General features: G+C 35.2%; 1 protein-coding gene across 2 annotated transcripts in view; it reads left to right on the top strand.

Annotated features, from left to right (window-relative positions):
- PNPLA8 (patatin like phospholipase domain containing 8) overlaps positions 1-24,306 on the top strand; it is a 42,577-nt gene that overhangs the window by 17,145 nt on the left and 1,126 nt on the right. For both annotated transcript variants that reach the window (XM_070468940.1, XM_020911068.2), the window contains exons 4-9: positions 1,171-1,322; positions 5,711-5,805; positions 8,974-9,145; positions 12,566-12,623; positions 14,677-14,871; positions 21,431-21,626. In XM_070468940.1, the coding sequence (XP_070325041.1) occupies positions 1,171-1,322; positions 5,711-5,805; positions 8,974-9,145; positions 12,566-12,623; positions 14,677-14,871; positions 21,431-21,626 (868 nt within the window). The remainder of the gene's footprint in view (positions 1-1,170; positions 1,323-5,710; positions 5,806-8,973; positions 9,146-12,565; positions 12,624-14,676; positions 14,872-21,430; positions 21,627-24,306) is intronic.

Raw genomic sequence — 24,306 nt, forward strand, 5'->3', positions numbered from 1 at the left:
TCTCAAAACTACAGAAAATCCCATTCTCATATTCAGAGTTTTTCATTCTAGCTTTTGAACTTGTCATTCCACATAAAGAATCTAGCAAATGTTTTGAGGTGAAACCAGTCATGTGATTGAGGCCCCTCAAGGCTTCAGTATTGTGGCTCCAAACCCTTGAGATTCTAAATGCTTAGCTGATTTCTCTGGCCTCCATTCATGGCCCGCTGTCTGAACCAAGCCCAGCTTTTCAATCCCTTTTTTCTTCCCCAAATCAGCAAGTGCCTCAAGGGAAGAAAAGTTATACTTCCCAGCAGTTATCCCCCTTCCAAATCTGATTTATCATAGTAGACAGAATGACTGCAGCCTTGTGAGGTCACTTGATTTACTGAACGACAGGGAAGTCTGGCCTGCCGCAGTCCAGGGGGTCATAAAGGATTGGACATGACTGAACAACGGCAAAGCACAGGTATAGCTGTGACTCAGTTGTCCTCTTAAACTTGGGGTGCTGACAAGATGAGATGCTTCTGTGTATAGTAGCTAGAGAAGCTCAGGTAAACTCAACACAGAACCCCTAGGATTTATTTAGTCTCCTACCTTTGATCAACAATATGAAGTTGAATGCTTAGAATCTTGAGGTCTCAGGTTTGTTTAAACTAATTACTTGTTTGTAATGGTCACCCTTTGCCTTCTACCTTAGTTTTATTTATTAACACTTGTCCATATTTCACAATGAGCTACCCTTGTATTCCATATGCAGTATACACAAGATGGTTTATTATTTTCTGTTAATAACAAGTTTAATTTCCAATAATTACTATGAAGCAATTTCATCCTCTTTAGGATTCAGACAAAATATTGTGTGAACTATATTACATTAACCTTTTGTTGTAACAGTACTTTGTAAATTTGTGTTAAGCAAATGGCTTTTTCTCTAATTTTTCAGCACTGCACCTTTTAAAAAATATTTGGATTGAAGTTAATTTTTGGCCTGGGTATTAGGACAGATACATTCTAAATATTAGTTGACAGTAATATGTAAAAAGCTAGTCTATCATTATAAGATTACTGAGAAAGTAATAAACACTGGCATTCTGATTACATGAGATGATCTACATGTGTTGATTAAAAACAATGATATATTTTCACTCTTGTGACAAAAGCAGCAAAATGTCTTTACTTTCAATGTAGGAAAAAATTATTCCTTACTTACTGCGACTGAGACAAATTAAGGATGAAACTCTACAGGCTGCAGTTAGAGAAATTTTGGCCTTAATTGGCTATGTGGATCCAGTGAAAGGAAGAGGAATCAGAATTCTCGCAATTGATGGTGGAGGAACCAGGTAAAGCTAGAAAAATGATTTTTTTTTTAAATTCTTTTTACCGAAGTTAGTTAATTTGCAATGTTGTTTTAATTTTTGCTGTATAACAAAAGTGATGCAGTTATAACATACATACATTATTTTTTAATATATCTTTTCCAATATGGTTTATCATAGAATATTGAAAAGAGTTCTCTGTGCTGTTCAGTAGGACTTTGTTGTATATCCATTCTGTATATAATAGCTTGTATCTGCTAACCCCAAACTCCCACTCCATCTCTCCCCAACCCTCACCCCCTTGGTGACTATAAGACTGTTTTCTCTGTCCATTAGTGTATTAGAAAAATGATCTTTTTAAACTATAGATCCTAAATTAAAAAGAGAACTACCATATTATCCAACAATTTCACTCTCTGAGTATTTATCAGAAGAAAATGAAAACACTAATTTGAAAAGATATCTGTACCTTTGTTACAACATTATTTACAATAGCCAAGATGTAGAAACAATCTGTGTCCATTGATAGATGAATGTGTAAAGAATATGTGAGGGATATGTGTGTATACACACCCAGGAATACTGCTTAGCCATAAAAATGAATGAAGTGTCGTTTGTGACAGCATAGGTAGAACTTGAGGTTATTTTGCTAAGTGAAATAAGTCAGACAGGGAAAGACAAATACTGTTTGATCTTACTTATATATGACATATAAGAAACAAAAACTACATGTAAATCCATGGCTGATTCATATCAATGTATGACAAAAACTACTACAATATTGTTAAGTAATTAGCCTCCAACTAATAAAAATAAATGGAAAAAAAAAAAAGAAATGAAAGCAAAGCAAGAGAAAATTCAAAGACTCAGAGAAGAGCTTTGTAGTTGCCATATGTAAGGCAGGTTGGAGGGTGGGTGAAATGAGTGAAGAGAAGTGAAAGGTACACATTTCCAATTATGAAATAGGTAAGTCATGGGGATGTAGTGTGCAGCATAGGAACTGTAGTTAATCATACTGTATTTGCAAATTTGAAAGTTGCTTTAAAAAGTAAATCTTAAATGTTCTCATCATAAGGAAAAAAATTTATACTTTATATGGTAACAGATGGGGTGGTCATTTTGCAGTGCATACAAATGTTGAATCATTGCATTGCACATGTGAAACTAGTACAATGTCGTATGCAATTACACATCAGTTGAAAAAAAGCATACCTATAGATCGGTTCAATTGTAAGAATTTTTTGAACTGATTCAGTATAATTATGTCATTATAAAATCAAATTCTAAAGTGAAACAAAATTATTTTTCTTGATTTACTGATTTATCAATCTAAGAACTTTTAATTCTAAGAACTTATTTTAATATATACTTGAATTTCCTTTTATTTTAATGTGACCTAGTCTTTATGTTTTAGTTTGATCTTCTCAGACATTTTTGGTAGTTTAGGACAGTTTATCGACCATGATTCTCTTAAAATTTTGGCAATATTGTATAATGTTACCTTTCTTTTATTGTGTATCTTACCTGTATGTATTAGTCAACTAGTAATAAAGTGATTGTTAGAAAAGGAGCCTATATCAGTAACTTCGACTCCCTACATCTTGTAGATGCCAGTTCTGGTGTGCACAAGAAATATTTAATGCATTCTTAGCTCAGAAGGAGATTTTACCATTTCCTTTCACCAATTGGTAAAATTCACCAGTTTCACCATCAGACTCCTTTCTTACTACTGGCAATCCATCCATGCTTGCTAATTGTGTAGTTCCTTATTATTTGTTGGCTAGACACTTTGGCTTGGTTTTATAAATCTTTTCCCCCTAAAATTTCTAGCTTGTGCTCTACTTCCCTGCCATCTCTACCCTTCCCTTAAGAGATAACAACTAGAGAAACAGAAATGTATAATGTGTGCTATGAAGAAAAATAAGGCAAAGTGAAGGGATAGAGCATAACAGTGCTGTTTTAAAGAGTGATCATGATTGTGAGTCTTAGAAGAAATAACATTTGAGTTGAGATCTGAAATAAGAACCGTAAAGAGCATTCAAATGTCTGTTTAGAGTGAGGGATCTATAGAGTGAAAAGAGGCTTGTGACTGAAGAGTATTTGATTTTGTTTTATTAGTCAATACAGGGAAAAATTGAAGTGAAGACATTTGGGAAAATCCAGAGATTGGTTAGGATGAAGGTGGGTTGAGGTCAGTGATTATCTCCACTGGAGATGATTTTGCCCCTTGGAGAATATTTGTCAGTGTCTGGAGACATTTTTTCCTTATTACAACTGGGGGATCCCTGCTTTAATTTCGTGAGAAGAGAACAATTGGTGCTAAATATCCTGCAATGCCTGGAATAGTTCCTATAGCAAAGGAATATCTTGCCCAAAATGTCAATGATGTTGCTGTTGGGAAACCCTGGTTTAGGGGACTATGAGAAAGCAGCTAGGGTGGGAAATTTGTATAGAACGAGTCAGATAAGAAGGCTCATGGGAAAAGGAACCCATGCCCTGGATTTCTTTTACAAAACAGAGCCTGGTACAGCATTAAACATAGAATTGACCTAGAAATAATACTGATTTTAAAATTTGTCCAGAATTACTTTATGAACACTGCATTTTAAAAACAGTTTTCTTCTGGCTTATACAAGTAAAACTTGGGAGGAAAAAAATATAAAGAGAAACAAGTCAAACATAACAGTCATATCTCACATATCCAAGATTATTTTTACTATTTTGATTTATTTCTTCAAATATTTTTTCGGTATGAATATATATATATATATGTGCGTGTGTGTGCATGTTTTATTTTCCTTTTCATAAGGTAATGGAGGGCACACTGTTAAATATATTTTATCCGGCATGATCTTTAATTCTTCATGTCTGCACATTAAATCTGCAGTGTCTCTCATAAACCATCTTGTCTTATCAGCTGTCTTTGAATTTACATTATTTCTACAATTAATAATAATCTTTCATTTTTCTACTTTAATACTACAATATTTTCTAGTGACTTTGTGCTTGCAATATCAAAGCACAATTTGACACTAGATTTTATTTTATGGTACCAGATTAATACAGTGTTCTCTGCTCCACACCTTGTATTGAGACTAAAACTTTTAATTGTGTATGTATATTCTCCAGTATTAAGGATTGTCCACCTGTTACACACACCCTGAATTGGCCTGCATCTCCTAGGCTGTTTCATCTTTCACATTTGAAAGATGCCTTTGATGAGGATTCAGAAATGAACAAATTTCAGCAGCATAAATTAATACCTCGTTATTGCTGAACCTTGTCTTGAGATAGTTGAGAGTTTTAAAAAAATGAATGAATAAAAGAAAGCTTAAAAATATGACTGATGAGTTACAGAAAATGAAATGTGTAGAGGCACAGGTTACCAACCATGTTGGTAAGTGGAGAAACCAATGCATGACATCCCAAAACCGGTGAATACAGAGTTTAAGGAATTTCCAGAGTTATAGTGTCTGCTAAAATACCTTATATTGCCATATCTTCATTGTCTTATTTAAAGAGATACTAGTGTCAATTCAAAATGTGCTGCCGTAACCCAGGTTTTAATACCATTATTTAGATACTGTATTTTCAAAAGCAATCCAGAAACCTTTGGCAATTTTAACTGATGCTAATTTATATTACTAGTTTTCATGTTAGCCTATAAACTAGAAAACCAGGGATTTTTTTAGTCAATAGATTCAGTTCAGTTCAGTTCAGTCACTCAGCCATGTCTGACTCTTTGTGACCCCCTGAATCGCAGCACGCCAGGCCTCCCTGTCCATCACAAACTCCCAGAGTCTACCGAAACCCATGTCCATCGAGTGGGTGATGCCATCCAGCCATCTCATCCTCTGTCGTCCCCTTCTCCTCCTGCCCCCAATCCTTCCCAGCATTAGGGTCTTTTCCAGTGAGTCAATTCTTCACGTGAGGTGGCCAAAGTGTTGGAGTTTCAGCTTCAACATCAGTCCTTCCAATGAACGCCCAGGACTGTCTCCTTTAGGATGGACTGGTTGGATCTCCTTGCAGTCCAAGGGACTCTCAAGAGTCTTCTCCAACACCACAGTTCAGAAGCATCAGTTCTTTGGCACTCAGCTTTCTTCACCGCCCAACTCTCACATCCATACATGACTACTAGAAAAACCATAGCCTTGACTAGGCGGACGTTTGTTGGCAAAACAATGTCTCTGCTTTTAAATATGCTATCTTGGTTGGTCATAACTTTCCTTCCATGGAGTAAGTGTCTTTTAATTTCATGGCTGCAGTCACCACCTGCAGTGATTTTGGAGCCCCCAAAAATAGTCTGACACTGTTTCCCCGTCTATTTCCCATGAAGTGATGGGATTAGATGGGATTAGATTAGCTTTCCTTAAAATAGGAATTCTTATTTTTGCCTTTTATTTTTCCTACAGGGGTGTGGTTGCTCTTCAGACACTACGAAAATTGGTTGAACTAACTCAGAAGCCAGTTCATCAACTCTTCGATTACATTTGTGGTGTAAGCACAGGTAATTGTTATTATTATATGGAAGTGATACATCCCAGCAGTGCTTTAAGAAAAAGAACATTAAACTCTCATGATTAAGATCATGGTCATTTCCTGAAATGATGGCTGTTAGTTTCATATTTTGATACTGAATAGTCCTTTAATTTGCTTAATGAACTTTTAAAAATGCTTATTGGAAATAAGTTAACATTTAGAAATAGATTTTAGTGTCCTTTTCTAATGTGTTTTAAATAAGCCACAGTGACAAGAACAATTTGTAAATTAATTGCCTTAAGGAAAGTAACAAAATGGTGAAAAAGTGAGTGTTAGTTGCTCAGTTATGTCCAATTCTTCGCAACCCCATGTAGCCCACCAGGCTCCTCTGTCCATGAGATTCTCCAGGCAAGAATACTAGAGTGGGTTGTCATTCCTTTCTCCAGGGGATCTTCCCTACCCAGGATCAAACCTGGGTCTCCTGGATTGTAGGTGAATTCTTTACGTCTGAGTTACCAGGGGAGCCCACAAAATGGTGGGTATTCAGAATTGTACTTGAACCAATAGAACATCAAGGATGGATAAGATTTTGCTTTCTTTTGGAAAGTGTCCCTCTGTGAGGAAATCTTTTAAATGGATTCTCACATTTATCTGTTTTAAGTTTTGATTTCAGACAAGTAGATAAAAAAGGATATAAGAAGCAATTTCCTCACGGAGGGACACTTTTGCTACTCTAATATTCCTAACTGATGTACATTTAAAATTCTAGTTTCATATTTATATAGAAGAAATTGGCAAGTTAGAATATGGTTGTTTCTGAATAACTTTCGGTTTTTCACTGACTCGCCATCAGATGAATGTTTGCTTGCTTTCCGTTGGTTTTGTTTTTGTTTCCTGTATCAGCGTCTCAGCCGTGTGTCACCGCCACCCCACCCCCCACTCCTACTCTCCTGTGTGTACATCCAGGAGGCTTCTCAGGGACCCGGGCTGTTGCCTGCTGCCCGGGGAACGCTCCAGGACTGTTAGCATCACAGATCCCTGCTGTACCTGAGAGTTCCTTACTTTACGTTAGTTTATCATCGCAGAGTTTTTTTTCTGTTTTTTTCTCATTCTTTAGAATTATGATAGTGGTCCTAAAGACTAGCAGCATCAAAGCCAAATGATTTCTCTGTATTATCTGGATCAAGTATGACATATTCCCAAAGGGCATGTTAATTTATGCTCCATTTTGAAAACTCAGTAACAGTTGTGGGGATAATTTCAGAAGCATAAGGAGTTGAATGATTCCTGTGATGTTCCACCAAACAGTGATTCCTCAGATGATAGCAAATTTGGAAAAGCCTGGGTTAAAGAAAGTTAAGGGGCTTCCCTGATGGCTCAAATGGTAAAGAATCGGCCAGCAATGCAGGTGACCCAGCTTCGATCCCTGGGCCGGGGAGGTTCCCTGGGGGAGGGCCTGACAACTCACTCCAGTATTCTTGCCTGGAAAATCCCATGGACAGAGGAGCCTGGTGGACTGCAGTCCGTGGGGTCTCAAGAGTCAGACATGACTGAATGACTAACACATACAAAGAAAGTCAAACAATTTTCTTTACAGAGGCACTTCTTAGATCTTCTAGTATGTTAAAAATGCATTGAGACTCACTCTCAGGATAGGAAAAAAAAAAGTGAAGTCGCTCAGTCGTGTCCAACTCTTTGCGAGCCCATGGACTGTAGCCTACCGCGCTCCTCCGTCCATGGGATTTTCCAGGCAAGAGTACTGGAGTGGGTTGCCATTTCCTTCTCCAGCAGGATAGGAAAGTAATACAGGATAGGAAAGTAATACTTATATACCCAATTATTTAACTATGGAAACTTTTCTTAAAGAGACCTTTCCCAGGGCAAATGTTCTTGGAATTTTTTTCCTGAAGCTGTTATCCTGGCCATTTCTGTTAATATTTGAAATGGTCCTAGCAACTCATACCTTTAAATGTATCTACAGGCTAACTTCTTGCTTTGGCACCATGGTTAGTAGGTGGATGCTCAATAAGGGGGATTTAAATCAGAGATTCATCCATGGAGTAGAGTATCTTGTGTGATACGTGCATTTCTGCACTTACCACAGTGTATCTTTTCCACTGTGTCTTCTTGATTATGTTAACCTTAACTTATAGTGCTCATGATCTTCCTTTCTCTTTTCATTTTGTATATTCTAATATAAAACTTTTGTTTGCACATATAGTTTTTGTAAAGTTAAAAATACATATTTAGTTTAAGGTTAACATCTCTGTTGTTCTTTTTTTTACTCCTGCAGTAAATTCAGTTTTTTAAATATCTGTTTATCTTTATTGTAGCTTTCCTTAAAAGCAACTTAATTTTTTTGGCAGGTTATTTCTAGTGTAAACATTTTCTGAAACTTGATAAATAACAATTTCTGTTACATAGTTATACCATACAGTGAATTTTAAAACAAGCTGAAGACTTCTTTTACTAGAAAAAGACTTAAAAAATACATAAAATATTTAAAAGGCATTATGATAATGATTTACTATTTTTGTTTCTTTTTGTAAGCAGTGATGCCATACAGATCTTTGCCCCTCACACTCTCTCTGCATCCCCCAAAGCATTCTCCCCTTTTCCTCCTTAGTTCAGGGTAATGCCAGCTAGGTACACTAGATGGCAGTGTGTGATATCAGTTGCAGCTAGGGTATTAAGTCAGCTGTTTAAAAAGACATCCCAGAGACCTAATTTCTTTGTTATGTGAGTTCCTGGGACCAACCTGAAGGTGTAATTATTTTAATGAGTTGATAAGTTGTCAAATATACTGTATTCTGTGACTAAAACTAAGGAATTAAGGTTAGAAAGAACATTACCTACCACAGTATCTTAATGATATGTTATTTAATGTATAATAGCACCTTTTTATATATTTTAAAATTATCATCAGTGGTTAGTATTTGTTGAGTCTTCTTTGAGGCCTGGTAATGCCCTTTACATGTGTTATCCCAGTGTTACAATAATGTATAAATTTTAGTTATTGTAATTATCCTTATTTTATAGATGAACAGAATTAGAGCTCTGGGAGGTTAAGAGGTTTGTCTCAAGTGATACAGTCAAAAAGTATGAAAGCTAGAATTTTAACCAGGTCTGTGACTCAGAAGATCTTATAAGTACTATAATGGTCGTGCTGATAAAAACTAAGGATTCTTTCTTTCAGGTGCTATATTAGCCTTCATGTTGGGATTGTTTCATATGCCCCTGGATGAATGTGAGGAACTTTATCGAAAATTAGGATCAGATGTGTTTTCACAAAATGTCATTGTTGGAACAGTCAAAATGAGTTGGAGCCATGCATTTTATGACAGTCAAACATGGGAAAACATTCTGAAGTAAGTTGTATTTATTCTTTTTAAAAATGTCTTGTATTTAAACAAAGCAGAAAAATGTAAATACTCAATTGTTGACCTCATTCATTAGAAATAACCACTGTTAATATATTGGTGAATTGTATTCTATTCACTCCTTTGTTGGGTTCACATGTGTGAGATTGGTTTGTAAAAATTGCAGTCACCTTTTTAAAAGTTGCAACCACATTGTATATAGGACATGTTTGCCTCCTGTTTTTCCTTCACATACAGTTTCCCCTAGGCATCTTCAGTGGTTTGGTTCCAGGAACCCTCAGGGTACCAGAATCCACAGGTGCTCACCGGCCTTATTTAAAAAAGCATAGTAAGTATTAGCCTTTCTCAAGTCATTAACAGATATTGTTCTAAAAGATTTAATAATTTTAAACATTTTCCTCAAAATACTGTAAAGCCGCTATGCTCACTTTCTAAAAATATAAGTGTAAAGTAGAAACTTAAAATCACCCACAGTCTTATTCAGAGCCAAAGACCTTATATTTTCTAATTTTTTTCCCTAGATTATAGATATTTTCATATATATTTTATATGTTAGAAGTTATATTGTAATTACAATTTTCTGTCTTTTCCCCTTTTTTCAACTTTATTAAAAAAGACTGCTACATTCTGCAGGGTGATGCCATATTTTCTTAACCTAGTGTTAAGATTTATATCTTAATATTTAGGACATTTATGTTTCAGATTTTTTTTGTGATTATGAACAGTGCTGTTATAGGAGAGTTTACATTTCTGCCCACACTTCAGAATATATCTGTAGGTCAGTTTATAAGAGGCATAATTATTGGGTCAATGTTGATGTTTTTCTAAAGTAATTATTAAATATGAAATAGAAAATATAGAAAGAAAATAGTGAAAATGTATAGTTCTGCAGAGACCAAAAGCACCATTAACATGGTGATGTACATTTTTCTAGAATTTCTCAGAGATAAATAAGTGTATGTGTGTGTGAGGTTGTGAGTATGTGTTTTATTCATACCATTCATAAAATTGGGATGATAATTCATATGCATTTTCACTTAGCATTTTATTTTGATTGGTTTCCTATGTCATTAGATATTTTTTGAGACATGTTTTAATGATTGTTCACAGTCCATTTAATGGATGTTCTATTTTTTAGCAAATTTCCTAGTGAAAAAAGAGGACATTTCAGATATTTTTGCACCTAAAATAAAGTTTTGGTGGATACCCTGCATCTCTACTTAAATCTCTGGTTATGTATTTGAGATAAACTTCTTCAGTGAAATTTTTTGGGTCAGAGAGTATACATGTTTTAAGAATCATTTTAAAGATAGATATATGTGTATACCTGAATTGTTCTTTAAATCAGTTGTCCCAGCTTAGCCACCAGCATCAATTTGTGTTTCCATTTCATGAATTACTTAACACCAAGCATTTTAATTTTTAAAACTTTGTCAGTTTTAGAGATTTTTAAACTGGTATTTCTAGTTGGCATCATGTTGGTTATTGATAAATTTGAACATTTTTTAAAAAATTACTTTTTAGTGTGCAGATTTCAAGAGCATAGTACTTGCTCATTTTCCTCCTGGGACATTGTGCACTGTATTTTAAATGTATTAATCATTTGTTGATATGTTGAAAATGTGCTGTTTAATTAACAGTATTTTTTAATGTGAGCTTAAAATCTTCATGTAGTCAGATATTTTCCTTTAATTTTAAACTTTGATATTTAGAAAATGTTTTCTACATCGAAATCAGGCAAATCTTTGTACTGTTTTCTAGTCCTGAAGTTTAAGTTTTTTTTTTAGGTCATGATTAAGTCTCATGATTCTGTGGTTTGAACTCACTCATGGCTGCTGGCGGCCAGTGGGCAGCTCAGCTGAGATGGCCGGGACAACTGGTCTCTCTCCTCCTGGGCTTTACCCCACTGTGGCAGTCTCAGAATCCCATCAGAGCAAGCCCAGAGCATGAGGACTCACCAGACCTTAGTTTAATGACATGTTTGCTGATGTCCTATTGACCAAAACCACTCAAACCCAGGATCTGTGTGGAAAGGGATTGTATACAAAGATATGGAAATCAGAAAGGGAAGATTGGAAAATTCAGTGAAGGCCTTGCTGTTAATGCTGTACCATGCCCATTCCCTGGCCTTTTGGGTCATTTTTCTTTCTCTCATTGTTTATTGAGAACATTTTTATGTTCTTTTTCCCCGGGGATAATGATTTTGTGTTACTTAATGGACACTATTTTTAATTACAACATCAGTAGACTCTGGGAATGTTTTATTTTATTTTAGCATTCCTCTAAAATAAGAATTAATGTTTCGATTTTCTCTTCAAATTTATAACAATTCACTAAAACATTTTAGCTCTTTATAAAATTAAGGTTTAAACAACAAAAATGTGACCTTTGCTTAAAGTGTGAAAGTAGCATGCTTCGAGGATCTCTGTCCCAATCTTACAGAAGATTTCTATGAAAAGATAAAGTGAAAGACTCTTAGGAGAACAAAATTGCCTTGATCTTCATGCAGAAGAAACAGGTAGATCTGGTTGTGGAAGACAAAGATCTCGTCCTTTATAGAAAGCATTTTACATCATATTTATAAAAGATAATAAAGGGTATATTGCTACCTAATTTTTAAATATGTGAAATTCACTAATATTCTAGTTGAGAAATGTAAGTAGTTTGAAAAAATTGTTGTTAGAAAGGCATTTTTCCTTACTGAGGCAAGTTGGTAAAAAAAAAAAAAAGTTCTTTATATTCAGTACAGGGGAAAAATACATAATTTTTAAGTCTGGGAAAAAAATAGGCACTGAATAAAATTTCCTTGTAATGGAATTATGAAAATTGCTGTCTAAGGGTACTTTCTATAATGTTGCAATAGTTCAAATGCCAGTTCAGATGGTTTAAAAAGCATTTTTGGGGGGTGGCATAGGCTCTGTATTGCTAAAACAGGTTTGAAGTCTGAATATCTTGATCTGGTTTTTAGACTGCTCTATATATAGCCTGCCATAGTTCAGCAGTCTTATTTCAGCACAGTTCCTTTATCCTATCAGGAGGACCCTGAAAACAACAAATTTGTTCTGCCTCTGTGCCTTTACTCTGTATATGTTCTGGCTTTTAATGTGTTTTCTTGCCATCAGTGGTGTCCTTGTCAAGCTACACCTCCATCCATCTTTCCTAGATAAGAAAGCCTGTATTGACTCCTCCCCCCACACACAACCTCCTGCAGGATTGTAGATACTTGTAGTTTGATTTGGAGGTTAACAGGTAGCTATATATTGTTTTATGTGCATTAGTTGGATTGTAAGCTTCCTAGAGGAGATTTTTCTTTTTTGTACCACATAACAGGGACTGCATAATGTATGTTCCCTGATATTGGGAAATAAAATCATTTTGATATAATTTAATTCTTCTCCTTTAATAAAGGGACAGGATGGGATCTTCACTAATGATTGAAACAGCGAGAAACCCCACATGTCCTAAGGTAAGTTTAGAGTCTTTTAACTATAACACCTATATGAAAACGAAGGTCAGGTGAATGGAATATTATGAAGGCCCTTTATTAAGAGAAAAGTTTTCTTAGGAACTGCTGTAGATTATATAGATTCCGTATATATTGGGTCATTTTATGAAGATACAGAACGTGAACATTGGAACTTTTCTGTATCAACTAAAATAAAACAAAAGTTTAAGAGCATGAAAGACTGGGACTAATGATTAAGAATTATTATAGGGTTAATCTAATTAGGGATTTAAGGAAAATTGTGGCATTTTCCCCCATAGATTTTTTTAAAGAAACTTCATGTGCCTCGTGAATATATATTAGATTAATATACAAATGGAATCCCAACTTTTAAAATGTCAGTGTTACTAGAATATGTCTTGGTATGGCTCCTCTTTTTATTTATTTTGTGATCTGAGTATTGCTAGAGTTCTGTGCCCTATATTAAGACTCATTATTTGATTAAGGAATAAGGGTTTATGTACCTAGGAATCCCATGCAGCTTGTATTTATTCTTAAATACCAAGCTGTAACCATGAAAAATCAAATACAACTCCCTCTATTGCTCTTTCACTCCTGCTTACACATATTTTCATTCATTCTTAAGATATTAATTATGTACCCTATGTGCCAGCACTGTGCTGGGGACTTTGGATACATTAGTGAGTAAATGCACGCATGGAGTTTACAGTCCAGGAGGGCAAAGAAGCATTAGTCAAATGACCACACAAATGAGATGCAGTTTTCTGAAATAAGTGCTGAGGAACACAAAAACAGTTCTCTGAAATCATGTACTTACAAGGACATGAGGGAAGGCTGCTGTAAGGAAATGTACTTTGAGGTCTCAGTGCAACAGAGGGAACAGTCTCTACAGGGGGAGCCTTCGAGAAATGCAGGGCCCCAGAGGTTGGAGCTTAGGGGTCCAAGGGCAGCGTGTACGACGAGGCTGGAGGGGTGGCTCCATCAGACCGCGTGAGGCTGTGATGATGAGATGCAGTAGCTCGTTGGAAATGACCCGAAGATGAATGCTACACCTCTTGTTTGTTCTCCTGTATCTTCAGGGCTTCTTATTTGTTCTTAAAATGTGAGCAGATGCCGGACTTAAAAAAAAAAGAGTGGGTGTGAGGGAACTGCAGCCACCTCAAAAAGTAGTTCACTCCTGATAAATGAGGCAACCACCCACACATTTCTTAATTGAGCCTGCCTGTATACCGTTAATGGAAAGACTAGTTTTTAGTATGTGGTCAACTCTTACCCACAGTGGCCTCTGTAGGCCACACTTGGGTCACTCACAGGACCTTGGAATGTGACTTTTGGTTTATAAAATAGCAGAGCACACAGGCCTCTTGCAGGACTTGGCATAGAGCCCTAACAACTTAGGCCTCACCAGTACCATTCAGCTTCTTAAAGTTCATATTGCAGGTTATTAACAGATACATCACATTTTATATAAATTTAACTGATATTGATAAAATCTAAGACCCTAGGTGATAAAGATTAGTTTTTTTTTTAGTTAAAAAAATAATTACCCAGCTTCCAGTTATTAACTATGATCAAAAAGCCTTGAAAATTAGTTTATTATGTTAGAGTTTCAGTTACTAAAATCATAATACTTTCAAAAAGCACAGAAACAGAGTGATTTATAAGTGATATGAAAATAGTGTATTATTCATCTTTAAGTAGCTTTTGTTCATTGCTGCTACTGCAGTATCATATAAAGGTCTGCAAATTTATGCCTTCTTGTCTTTGTAAATAGCTAATCAAATCATGTAGTCAAAGAATATCATTTATTACTGTTCTCTCATAATGCGTTTCTCAAAATTGTCCCACCTCTAACTGTTTTCCCGTAAAAAAAAGAAAAAGACCTGTTTAAAAGGATCTGCTTCTCTTTGCTTAACACTATGGTTATGTTATACACTTTACCTTGATGGGTAGAGTTGTAGAGTGTTCATTCATACCACTAAGTAATATTTAATTTTTACAGTCCCAAATATTGCTGCTTACAATGCGTATTGTCCACTTTTTAATCGACTAGGTCGCTGCAGTAAGTACCATAGTGAACAGAGGGATAACACCAAAAGCCTTTGTGTTCAGAAACTATGGACATTTTCCTGGAATCAACTCTCACTATTTGGGAGGCTGTCAGTATAAAATGTGGCAGGCCATCAGAGCTTCATCCGCTGCTCCGGGCTACTTTGCAGAATATGCGTTAGGAAATGATCTTCATCAAGTAAGTTGACTGTGTGTCTTGTCTTCTAAAACTTTACATGACTGAAAAGAGTCTTCACTTACAACTGAACTTAGAGGGATCCACCAAGGAAACTTTCCTCATGTCTCCATGTGGCAGAAGATGTGTGTGCAGTACAGGATATTTTAAGCTGTTTGTTTTCCTTAAATTAACAAGCCTTCTGGCTTGAGAGCGTATTTTAGGAAAGATTTGTTTGTATCTTCTGAAATGAGATTCATGACCAGTTAACGATAATTTTAATTTGATGGAAAAATGAAGTAGTATGTATGCTTGACTTTCCAGATGTGATAAAAATTAAAAGTGAAACAGTCCCTAAAAATGCAGAATGCAGTCTGTTGACAGCTTTGGTGGACATATTTAGAAGGAGATGTAATAAAATACTAATACTAAACTTCAGATTAACTAGGTGCCAGACACCTATATAGTCCTTTGTACACAGTTCCTCATATAATTATGACTGCTTATGAGGCAGATAGAGTGATGTCCATTTTGCAAATGAGAAATTGAAGTCTTAAGAAAAATTAAGTGACCAGACTAGGGTTGCAGCTGTTAATTGATGGAGTTAGGATGCTGTCTATAATTATACTATTTTAAAATTTATGGCTAAATGATCTATTAAGCTGAACATTGTTTCTATAATGTTGAATGATATATTCTTTTTCTTTGACAGAGACTTTTATTTATCATAAATTATTTTCTCTACCAAGTTTTCCCACTATTTATGAAAATCTCAACTCATAATTTATACTCAGTGATAAAAAAGTCAACAAAGCTTTTGAACTGATGACTTCCAAAACATATGTTTTAATGTATGCTTAGTTTATTATATGCTACTGCACTTCTTTGATAACCTTAACTTTCCTGTCTGACTCGGTATTCAGATATAGTCGAGAAGAAAACTTATTTTGATAATAATTTTTAAATAGTGTTCAAAAACTCATAGTTTTTTATATAAATGTGTAACATCTATATATGTGTTGATGTTATAATATCTAAAACATTGTTATCAATTTCATCTTCTATAATTTTATGTACCAGCTTAGATATATTGTATTAAAGTGTTACAGTCTATCTCACTTTATTTCTGTCTTACCAGAAGTAATATTATAATCTTGGTAGTTAAGAGATTGACATCGGTTCGTTGGTCTCTGGAGTCAGTGCAGACTGCTTCCTCCTTGGTCAGCTCAGTCACTGCAGAGCTATGTAAGGCACTTCCCATTCTCACTTTCCTTGGCTTTATTCCTCCCCCTCAGGGCAGAAAGTGCTGGCTGTAGGGCTTCCTTCGGACATTTTATTTCAGGACTTACTGGTCAAAATAAAAATTGTATTTTAATATATATGTTGCCATTTGTAACGATGACTTCTTCATATTTCATAGTGTTTTCACCATGTCATAAGTGGAGAAATAACAGCTTATTTGGAAATGTAATAGTTAAGGTTTATAGCTTACAACTTGAAGACCTGTCATGCTACAAAATTGCAGTTATGGCAAATATTAGTGAAAGTCTCAAATGATAAGTTAACTGCATTTCAGGACCACACATTCCCAGACTTCAAAAGAAGTTATCTCATTTGCTCTTTATACTTTATCTAAGAGGAAGTAGTTCTGAGATTTAGTCTTTTTTTTTTTCCCCATTTATTTTTATTAGTTGGAGGCTAATTACTTTACAATATTGTAGTGGTTTTTGCCATACATTGGCATGAATCAGCCATGGATTTACATGTATTTCCCATCCCGATCTCCCTTCCCATTCCCTCCCCACCCCATCCCTCTGGGTCTTCCCAGTGTTTAGTCTTATAGAATTCAAATCATAAACCAAAGTAATTCAGTGATTCTTTTCCCATTTCAAATTAGACTAGTGATGTTCCTTTCCAGGCAAAGCAGTTTTTATTTTGATGACCATAATCTTTGAACTTAGGCTGGTCTACAGATTAAAATAATTTATATAAATTTTATTTAAAGCATGTAACTATACAGGGAAATATGCTCAATATTTTGTAATGACTTCTGAGGGAAAAGAATCTGAAGAAGAAAATATTTAGTTTCATAAATATATATATATATGAATTGCTGTGCAGACACGACTTAACAATTAAACCACCACCACCTCCATCACACCTGAAACTAACATGATATTGTAAATCAACTATTCTTCAATTGTAAAAAATTAAAAAATAATGCATAAAATCATATATGCAGAGAATATACTTTCATGTAAATCAATGACTTGATTCCAGAAAGATTAGCACATCTAACTTAAAAATATTCTGATAGAATCTAGCATCTAAGCAAACCATATGTGAGCAAATATTTTCCTTATTCCATATTCCTTTCTGGATACTTGAAGAATGGGATATTTTTCTCTTCCAAAGACACCATGTAAGGCTGATTAGCGTATTCTAAGATATGAATGATCTTATTGCTCAAAGAAAACATTCAAGCAAAGTTCCCTTCCTATTTTCAAAAGTTGCCAAGAAGTTTTAAAACTATCACTAACTATTTATTACAATCCTCTTCTCCTTGGCTCTTAGAATAATTATATTCAATATCTCTGGTCTCATTTTTAAAATGAGACTGTCATGTCTTTTTAACTGTCGTGTCTGACATATGTTTTAATGTAATTTCATATCCTTTTTATAATCAGGTAGAGTATAAATTATAAATTATGGGACTTCCCTAGTGGCTCAGACTATAAAGAATCTGCCTGCAGTGCAGAAGACCCGGGTTCAGTCCCTGAGTTGGGAAGATCCCCAGGAAAAAGGCGTAGCAACCCACTTCAGTATTCCTGCCTGGAAAATTCTCTGGGCAGAGAAGTCTGGCAGGCTTCTCCCATAGTCCATGGGGTTGCAAAGAGTCAATCACAACTGAGTGACTAACACTGAAGTACAAGTTGGTGGATGGGTAGATTTCATTTGTCTTTGTAAAGGAATGAATGTTATTACAGTATTGCAAGGTTTATTAGATGTCCTGGGAAACTATAAAGTAGGACGAATTCTTCTTGAATAGCTTCTAATGTATTATTTGTCTCCCCCAACCTAAGTAGCATCATATTTATCTCGAAATAATTACTTTTTACAAAATTATCCCTTCTCTTTAACAGCTTTATTGAAGCTTCATTGATAGACAAAAAACTACACATATTTTATGTATACAGTTTAATGAAGTTAATCATATGCATATCCCTTCTCTCTTTCCACCTCCTCCTCCAAAGTTAAATCATTTTTTCACTGTCTTTGGAGAAAGATCCTGATAAATTAGCTTGCACTAAAGGTTTTGCTGGCAGATTCTAATATATTATTTCTTTTAGTCCTTATTTACATTTTAAAACATTGGGTTCAGAACTCAGAATACATTAACCTAAAACAAATTATGATATTTCATATAAACCTTCCAAGTAAAGGATGTTTCAAGCAGAAAGAGCTTGCCTAGCATTTTCTGTGCTAAATTATGCCTGTGCCAGGCCACAACTAACAATATTCATTTTAACTGGATAAAATGTTAAGAGTGCTTACTTGGTGCCAGACATCATGTTAACCATAAAGAATATGAAGGTTTTTAATAATTGCTGACGTATTGTTTGTGTTTCCTGGATCTTATCATCAAATGACTCAAAACTAGAAGAATATGAACAGTTATAGAATGAGATGATAAATTCAATAATAAAAATATGTAGAGTTAAGAAGTAGTATAAAAGATGTGATTTATTTTGTCATGATTGGCTTTACAAAGAAGTCTTCTTCTGAGTTTACATATAAAGAATGAATAATTGATTAAGATACAGATAGGATGGAGAGGATGGGGAATCATTGCTTAATGGTTGCAGATCCTATTTGGTATAATAAAAAAGTTTTGGGAAACATTCTGAGTGTTATTGATGCCACTGAATTGTAACCCTAAAAATGCTTAAAAGGACCAAATTTATGTTATATATATTTTTTCATAATAAAATACAAATTTTTAAACACCCTATTAGGGAATTTCCTGGTGGTTAAGATTTGGCACTTTACTGCCATCACCCAGGCTCAGTCCCTTGTCAGGGAACTGAGATCCCCTAAGTTTTGCTGCATGGCCAAAATTAAAAAAAAAAACTAAACATGAGTTGATTAAGAGACATTCATTTGTATAGTCCATCAGTTATTTTCTAGTATAAATTCTGATTTATGATGTAAAATGATTAAATATACATTAAAAGCTATAAAAAGTATCCAGATATTAGGCTTTTAAGCATGTGCACAGTGTACTACAGTTAAAACACAATCCTGTGTACCTCTAAAAGATAAGTGTCAATTTACTTAACAGGTTTGTTTTTCAAGTCTATTTTACCTCAGCGCTTAGTATAAGCAGTGGCTGATAAACACGAAGTACACAATAAATAAGTAAATGTGAGTATGAATACTGTGTGGGTGGAAAGGCTTCAGAAGATGCCATAAACATTACAATAGCCTAATGACTTGCTGATAGAAAAGGCATCTAACACGAGTGGGCTCTCATCTAACAAGAGTGGGCTAATAACTCTGTAAATGGCATAAGGGATGGTATGCCTCACCACTGGGCTGCAGTGAATACCAAAAATGTCAACTTCTGCACTTTTTTGATGGAAACCAAGTAAAGTCTAAGGAACAAGAATTTTAATTTTGAAGCAAGCTATTAAAACCATTGAAAACTTGGCAACTTTTGATGGGGGATTAATTTTACTATTATCACCTCTTGCTAAACCTTGTTTGCTCTTCTTTTCTCCCATTTTTCTCGTTTCTTAATCCTTCTTTATCAGTTCAGTTCAGTAGCTCAGTCATGTCCAACTCTTTGCGACCCCATGGACTGCAGCTCACCAGACTTCCCTGTCCATCACCAACTCCCGGAGCTTGCTCAAACTCGTGTCCATCGAGTCAGTGATGCCATCCAACCATCTCATTCTCTGTCGTCCCCTTCTCCTCCTGCCTTCAATCTTTCCTAGCATCAGGGTCTTTTCCAGTGGATCAGTTCTTCTCATCAGGTGGCCAAAGTATTGGAGTTTCAGTTTCAGCATCAGTCCTTCCAGTGAATATTCAGAACTGATTTCCTTTAGGATTGACTGATTTGATCTCCCTGCACTCTCAAGAGTCTTCTCCAACACCACAGTTCAAAAGAATCAGTTTTTTTCGTGCTCAGCGTTCTTTATATTCCCTCTCTCACATCCATACTTGACCACTGGAAAAACCATAGTTTTGACTAGACAGACCTTTGTTGGCAAAGTAATGTCTCTGCTTTTTAATATGCTAAGTTGGTCACAGCTTTTCTTCCAAGGAGCAAGTGTCTTAATTTCATGGCTGCAATCACCATGTGCAGTGATTTTGGAGCCCAAGAAAATAGTCTTTGTTTCCATTGTTTCCCCGTCTATTTGCCATGAAATGATGGGACTGGATGCCATGATCTTAGTTTTCTGAATGTTGAGTTTTAAGGCAACTTTCTCACTGTCCTCTTTCATTTTCATCAGGAGGCTCTTTAGTTCTTCTTTGTTTTCTTCCATAAGGGTGGTGTCATCTGTGTATCTGAGGTTATTGTTGTTTCTCCTGGCCATCTTGATTCCAGCTTATGCTTCATCCAGCCCAGCATTTCACATGATGTGCTCTGCATATAAGTTAAATAAGCAGGGTGACAATATACAGCCTTGACGTACTCCTTTCCCAATTGGGAAGCAGTCTGTTGTTACATGTCCAGTGGAACTATCCTTCTTTATAGCTGTTATGATAATGAAATGTTTCATCTAAAACAGCCAAATGATTAGAAGTTGTGGAGTATAAATACAGAATTGAAGATAAAAATAATCTAACGAAAGAAATAGCTTTCTGCTGAATTAGAAGTGGAATATGGGATGGGCATCGTTCTTTATCCCATTCCTAGCATAAACCTCAGGTGATACATCTACTGAATTTTGAACAGCTATAAACTTTTAGAAAATTATTTTCTTTTCTTGTCGGTTCTTCAAAATAATGTAGATTATTGATAATGCTTAGAAATATAAAGCTTGCCTACTTTATTTAGGTTATATCTGCAATAAATGAAATTGATACTTTGTATTAATACAATTTCAACTTAAATTGCTTTAATCAATTTGGTTTTATTGGATTTGTGACAGAACTGGTCTTTATTTATTTGGTAAAACCACAGTTCTTTTGTTAGATTTTATATAGACTCTATTAACCACTAAACAAGGATAAAAACCTTTAATAAGAGTAATTCTGTTCATTTGAGTAAGTTTGAGCAAAATATTCAGAGCAATCCGAAGTTCAAAAAGAACCTCCGTAATAGTAAAGGAAAGTTTAATAAAGCCATTGAGACCAGTGAATTTTCATATGACTTCTTTTGCAGCTGTAGTTTATAAAATAAATTCACTTTAAAGGAATCTCTTGTTTTTAAATAATTTGTTAAGTTTATTACATAGTTCAGTTTTCCTAATTGACTAAATTTCAAATTGTGGAAAATGTAATTTGTTTTCACATTTGTAAAAAAGAGTTTCACTTCAGATTTACTTCCTATATTTGTTTGACTTACATTTTGCAGGATGGAGGTTTGCTCCTGAATAACCCTTCTGCATTAGCAATGCACGAGTGTAAATGTCTTTGGCCAGACGTCCCATTAGAGTGTATAGTGTCCCTGGGCACTGGGCGTTACGAGAGTGACGTGAGGAACAACGTGACGTACACGAGCCTGAAAACCAAGCTGTCTAACGTCATCAACAGTGCTACAGACACAGAAGGTTCGTCTGTTTGCTGTCTTAATGTACTTCACCTTTAGAATTCAGGTTCTGGTAGATTATGCTGATGCTCACTGCAAAAAGTGCATTTTTACGTCTGTATTGCAGGCTTAGGAAGCACATGGGAGCAGGTCTTTGTCATTTCTCTTTCCCCTCACTCATTTCTACAGTAGCAACTTCTCTGTGTGGGAGCTAGTGGTACCTTTGCCTCCTTACAGTTGGAGAAGTAGCTGGGGCAGGAGTCACACAAAGGCTTGGTTAGAGACTCTTAAGAAGAAGAAAAAGGAGGTTGGTCCAGACAAACACAGGATAACAGGGAGAGAATTGGATTCCTTCTGGATTATTTAATGACATGGAGGCGAACCAGAATAAGTCCTTACTTCCACTCTGGCTGCCCCTGTAATCTAGCCTTCGTAATAAAGCCCAAGTGATCCTTTAAAATGTAAATTACATCATGTCTTTACCTGGTTCCAAACCCTCTAGGCGTCCCATCACACTTAGAACAAAATCCCAAAGCCTCATTCACTGAAATTCACCAGACCTTGGAAGACCTAGCCTTTGAATGCATCTCTTCCCCTTCTCTCAAGCTGTGTCCCCTCTGTAAAGTGTGTCTGGCTAACACTTGAATTCTTGCTGTTCCTCAACTTCCTAAGAAGGCCCTGCCTCAGATATCTATCTGTCTTCTGTTTGTAAGGCATTGCCCAGATATCAGTACATGCTCAAGTCCCTCCCTTAACTTCATGCTGGTCTCTGCTCAGATGTACTTTCCCTGAGAGTACATCAGGGAAAGTTTTTCTGTTCACTTTCTAATCACTGTATCCCACCAGAATGTAAGCAGGAACTTACCCAGCTGACTATGTTGACTGCACTGCCTGGCACATAGTAGGTAGTCAGTATTTGTTGACTTTCTAATTTTGGCTTTGAGGTCTAGAGCTCATTATTTTACTATATTGTTTTTAAGTCCTACGTGAAATCTGTTATTAAATTTGTAAAAAGAATTGTTCCCACTTAACAGCCTCTTGCTTCTGAATCTCATTCTTTCTCTGTTATCTTATTACTGACTGAGTCATCAGCCTACATGAGCATCTTAAACTTCCCACTAAGGACGTTTATCTATTAAATGATAACCCAAGAACAGGTGACATTCTGGATTTTTCACTATCTACAATTTTGTTGTCAAATCAATATAATATTCTTACTGTAAGCAGTCTTCTTAGAAAAAGATAGCTTTGATCACCCAATCTCGTGATACTTATATGTATATCTTGTGCAAACCACATTATTGGCTCACTTGAAATTTTTAAGAAATATGAAATACTGCCTTTGTGCATATACACTCTAATTAATGAAGAATTAGAGTGAAACATGTAATTGCTGATACTAGATGGTTATTGATGTATAAAAACAGCAGTTCCCATTGAAAGTTATATGTAAGACCTGAACAGTAAAAAGTACAAAACATTACTGAGAGAAACTAAAGCAGGCCTAAATAATTGATAACTGTGCTAATGAATTGGAATGTCAGTATTGTTATGGCGGCAAACCACAGATTGATATATAGACTTCTTGCAACTGCTATAGAAATCAAAACAGACTTTCTGTGGGGTGAAGATTAACACGATGACTGTAAAATTCATATGGGTATGCAAAGGACCTAGAGTAACCAAAACAGTTTTGAAAAAGAACAAAATTAGAGGACTTAGATTCTCTGACTTCGAGGCCGTAAAACTATAGTAAACAAGGGTGGTGTTTGCATTAGATCAGCGGTACCTAATAATACAGAAATTGATCCAGACATGTATGCTCAAAAGATTTTTGACAAAGATAACTCAAAGAGGAAAGGATAATCTTTTCAACAAATAGTACCAGGACAATTAGATAACTGTATTTAAAAAACTGAACATTGACCCTTCACACCATATGCAAAAACTAACTTGAAATGGATCATAGATCTAAATATAAGAATTAAACCTGCAAATCTTCTAAAATACCCTGGAGAAAATCTTAATGACGTTGGGTTAGGTAAAGAGTCTTTGATAGTACATAAGAGGCAAAATAGATAAATTAGATGTCATTAAGTTATAAATTTTGTTCTTCAAAAGACACTTTAATAAAATGAAGAGACAAGCTATCTACTGAAGTCAATATTGGTAAAATATGTGTTTGATCCATCATCAGAACCAAATGTATAATCAGATACAAAACATATAGAAAATGCTTCCAATATATCATATAAGGAATATATAGAGATGAAAACAAAAAACAAAAAAATCAATGAAAAAAAATGGCCAAAATATTTGAACAGACACTTCACTGAAGAAGATATACAGAAGACTGATAAATACATGAAAGATTTTTCAACATTATTAGTCATTAGGAAAGTGAATATTAAAACCACAAGATACCAGTACACACCCTCTAAGATGATTAAAAATAGACCAACAATATCAAGTCTTTGCAAGGATACGAACAGTGGGAACTCAACAGAAGAGAGTCCTGGAGCTGGGACCCTAATTTAACAGAATTATATGGTACATATCAGGAAATGAATTTCATTTCATAGTTATATTCAATATTACGGATTCTTTACTCCTGCCGTTAATTAGCTAGAATGTGAAAAATAAGCAAGCTTTCTGATTTGCCTAAAATAGGATAATTTAAATAAACATAAAATTAGATCATT

Source organism: Odocoileus virginianus, chromosome 1 (assembly GCF_023699985.2).
Source record: "Odocoileus virginianus isolate 20LAN1187 ecotype Illinois chromosome 1, Ovbor_1.2, whole genome shotgun sequence".
NCBI classification, from domain to species: Eukaryota; Metazoa; Chordata; class Mammalia; order Artiodactyla; family Cervidae; genus Odocoileus; species Odocoileus virginianus.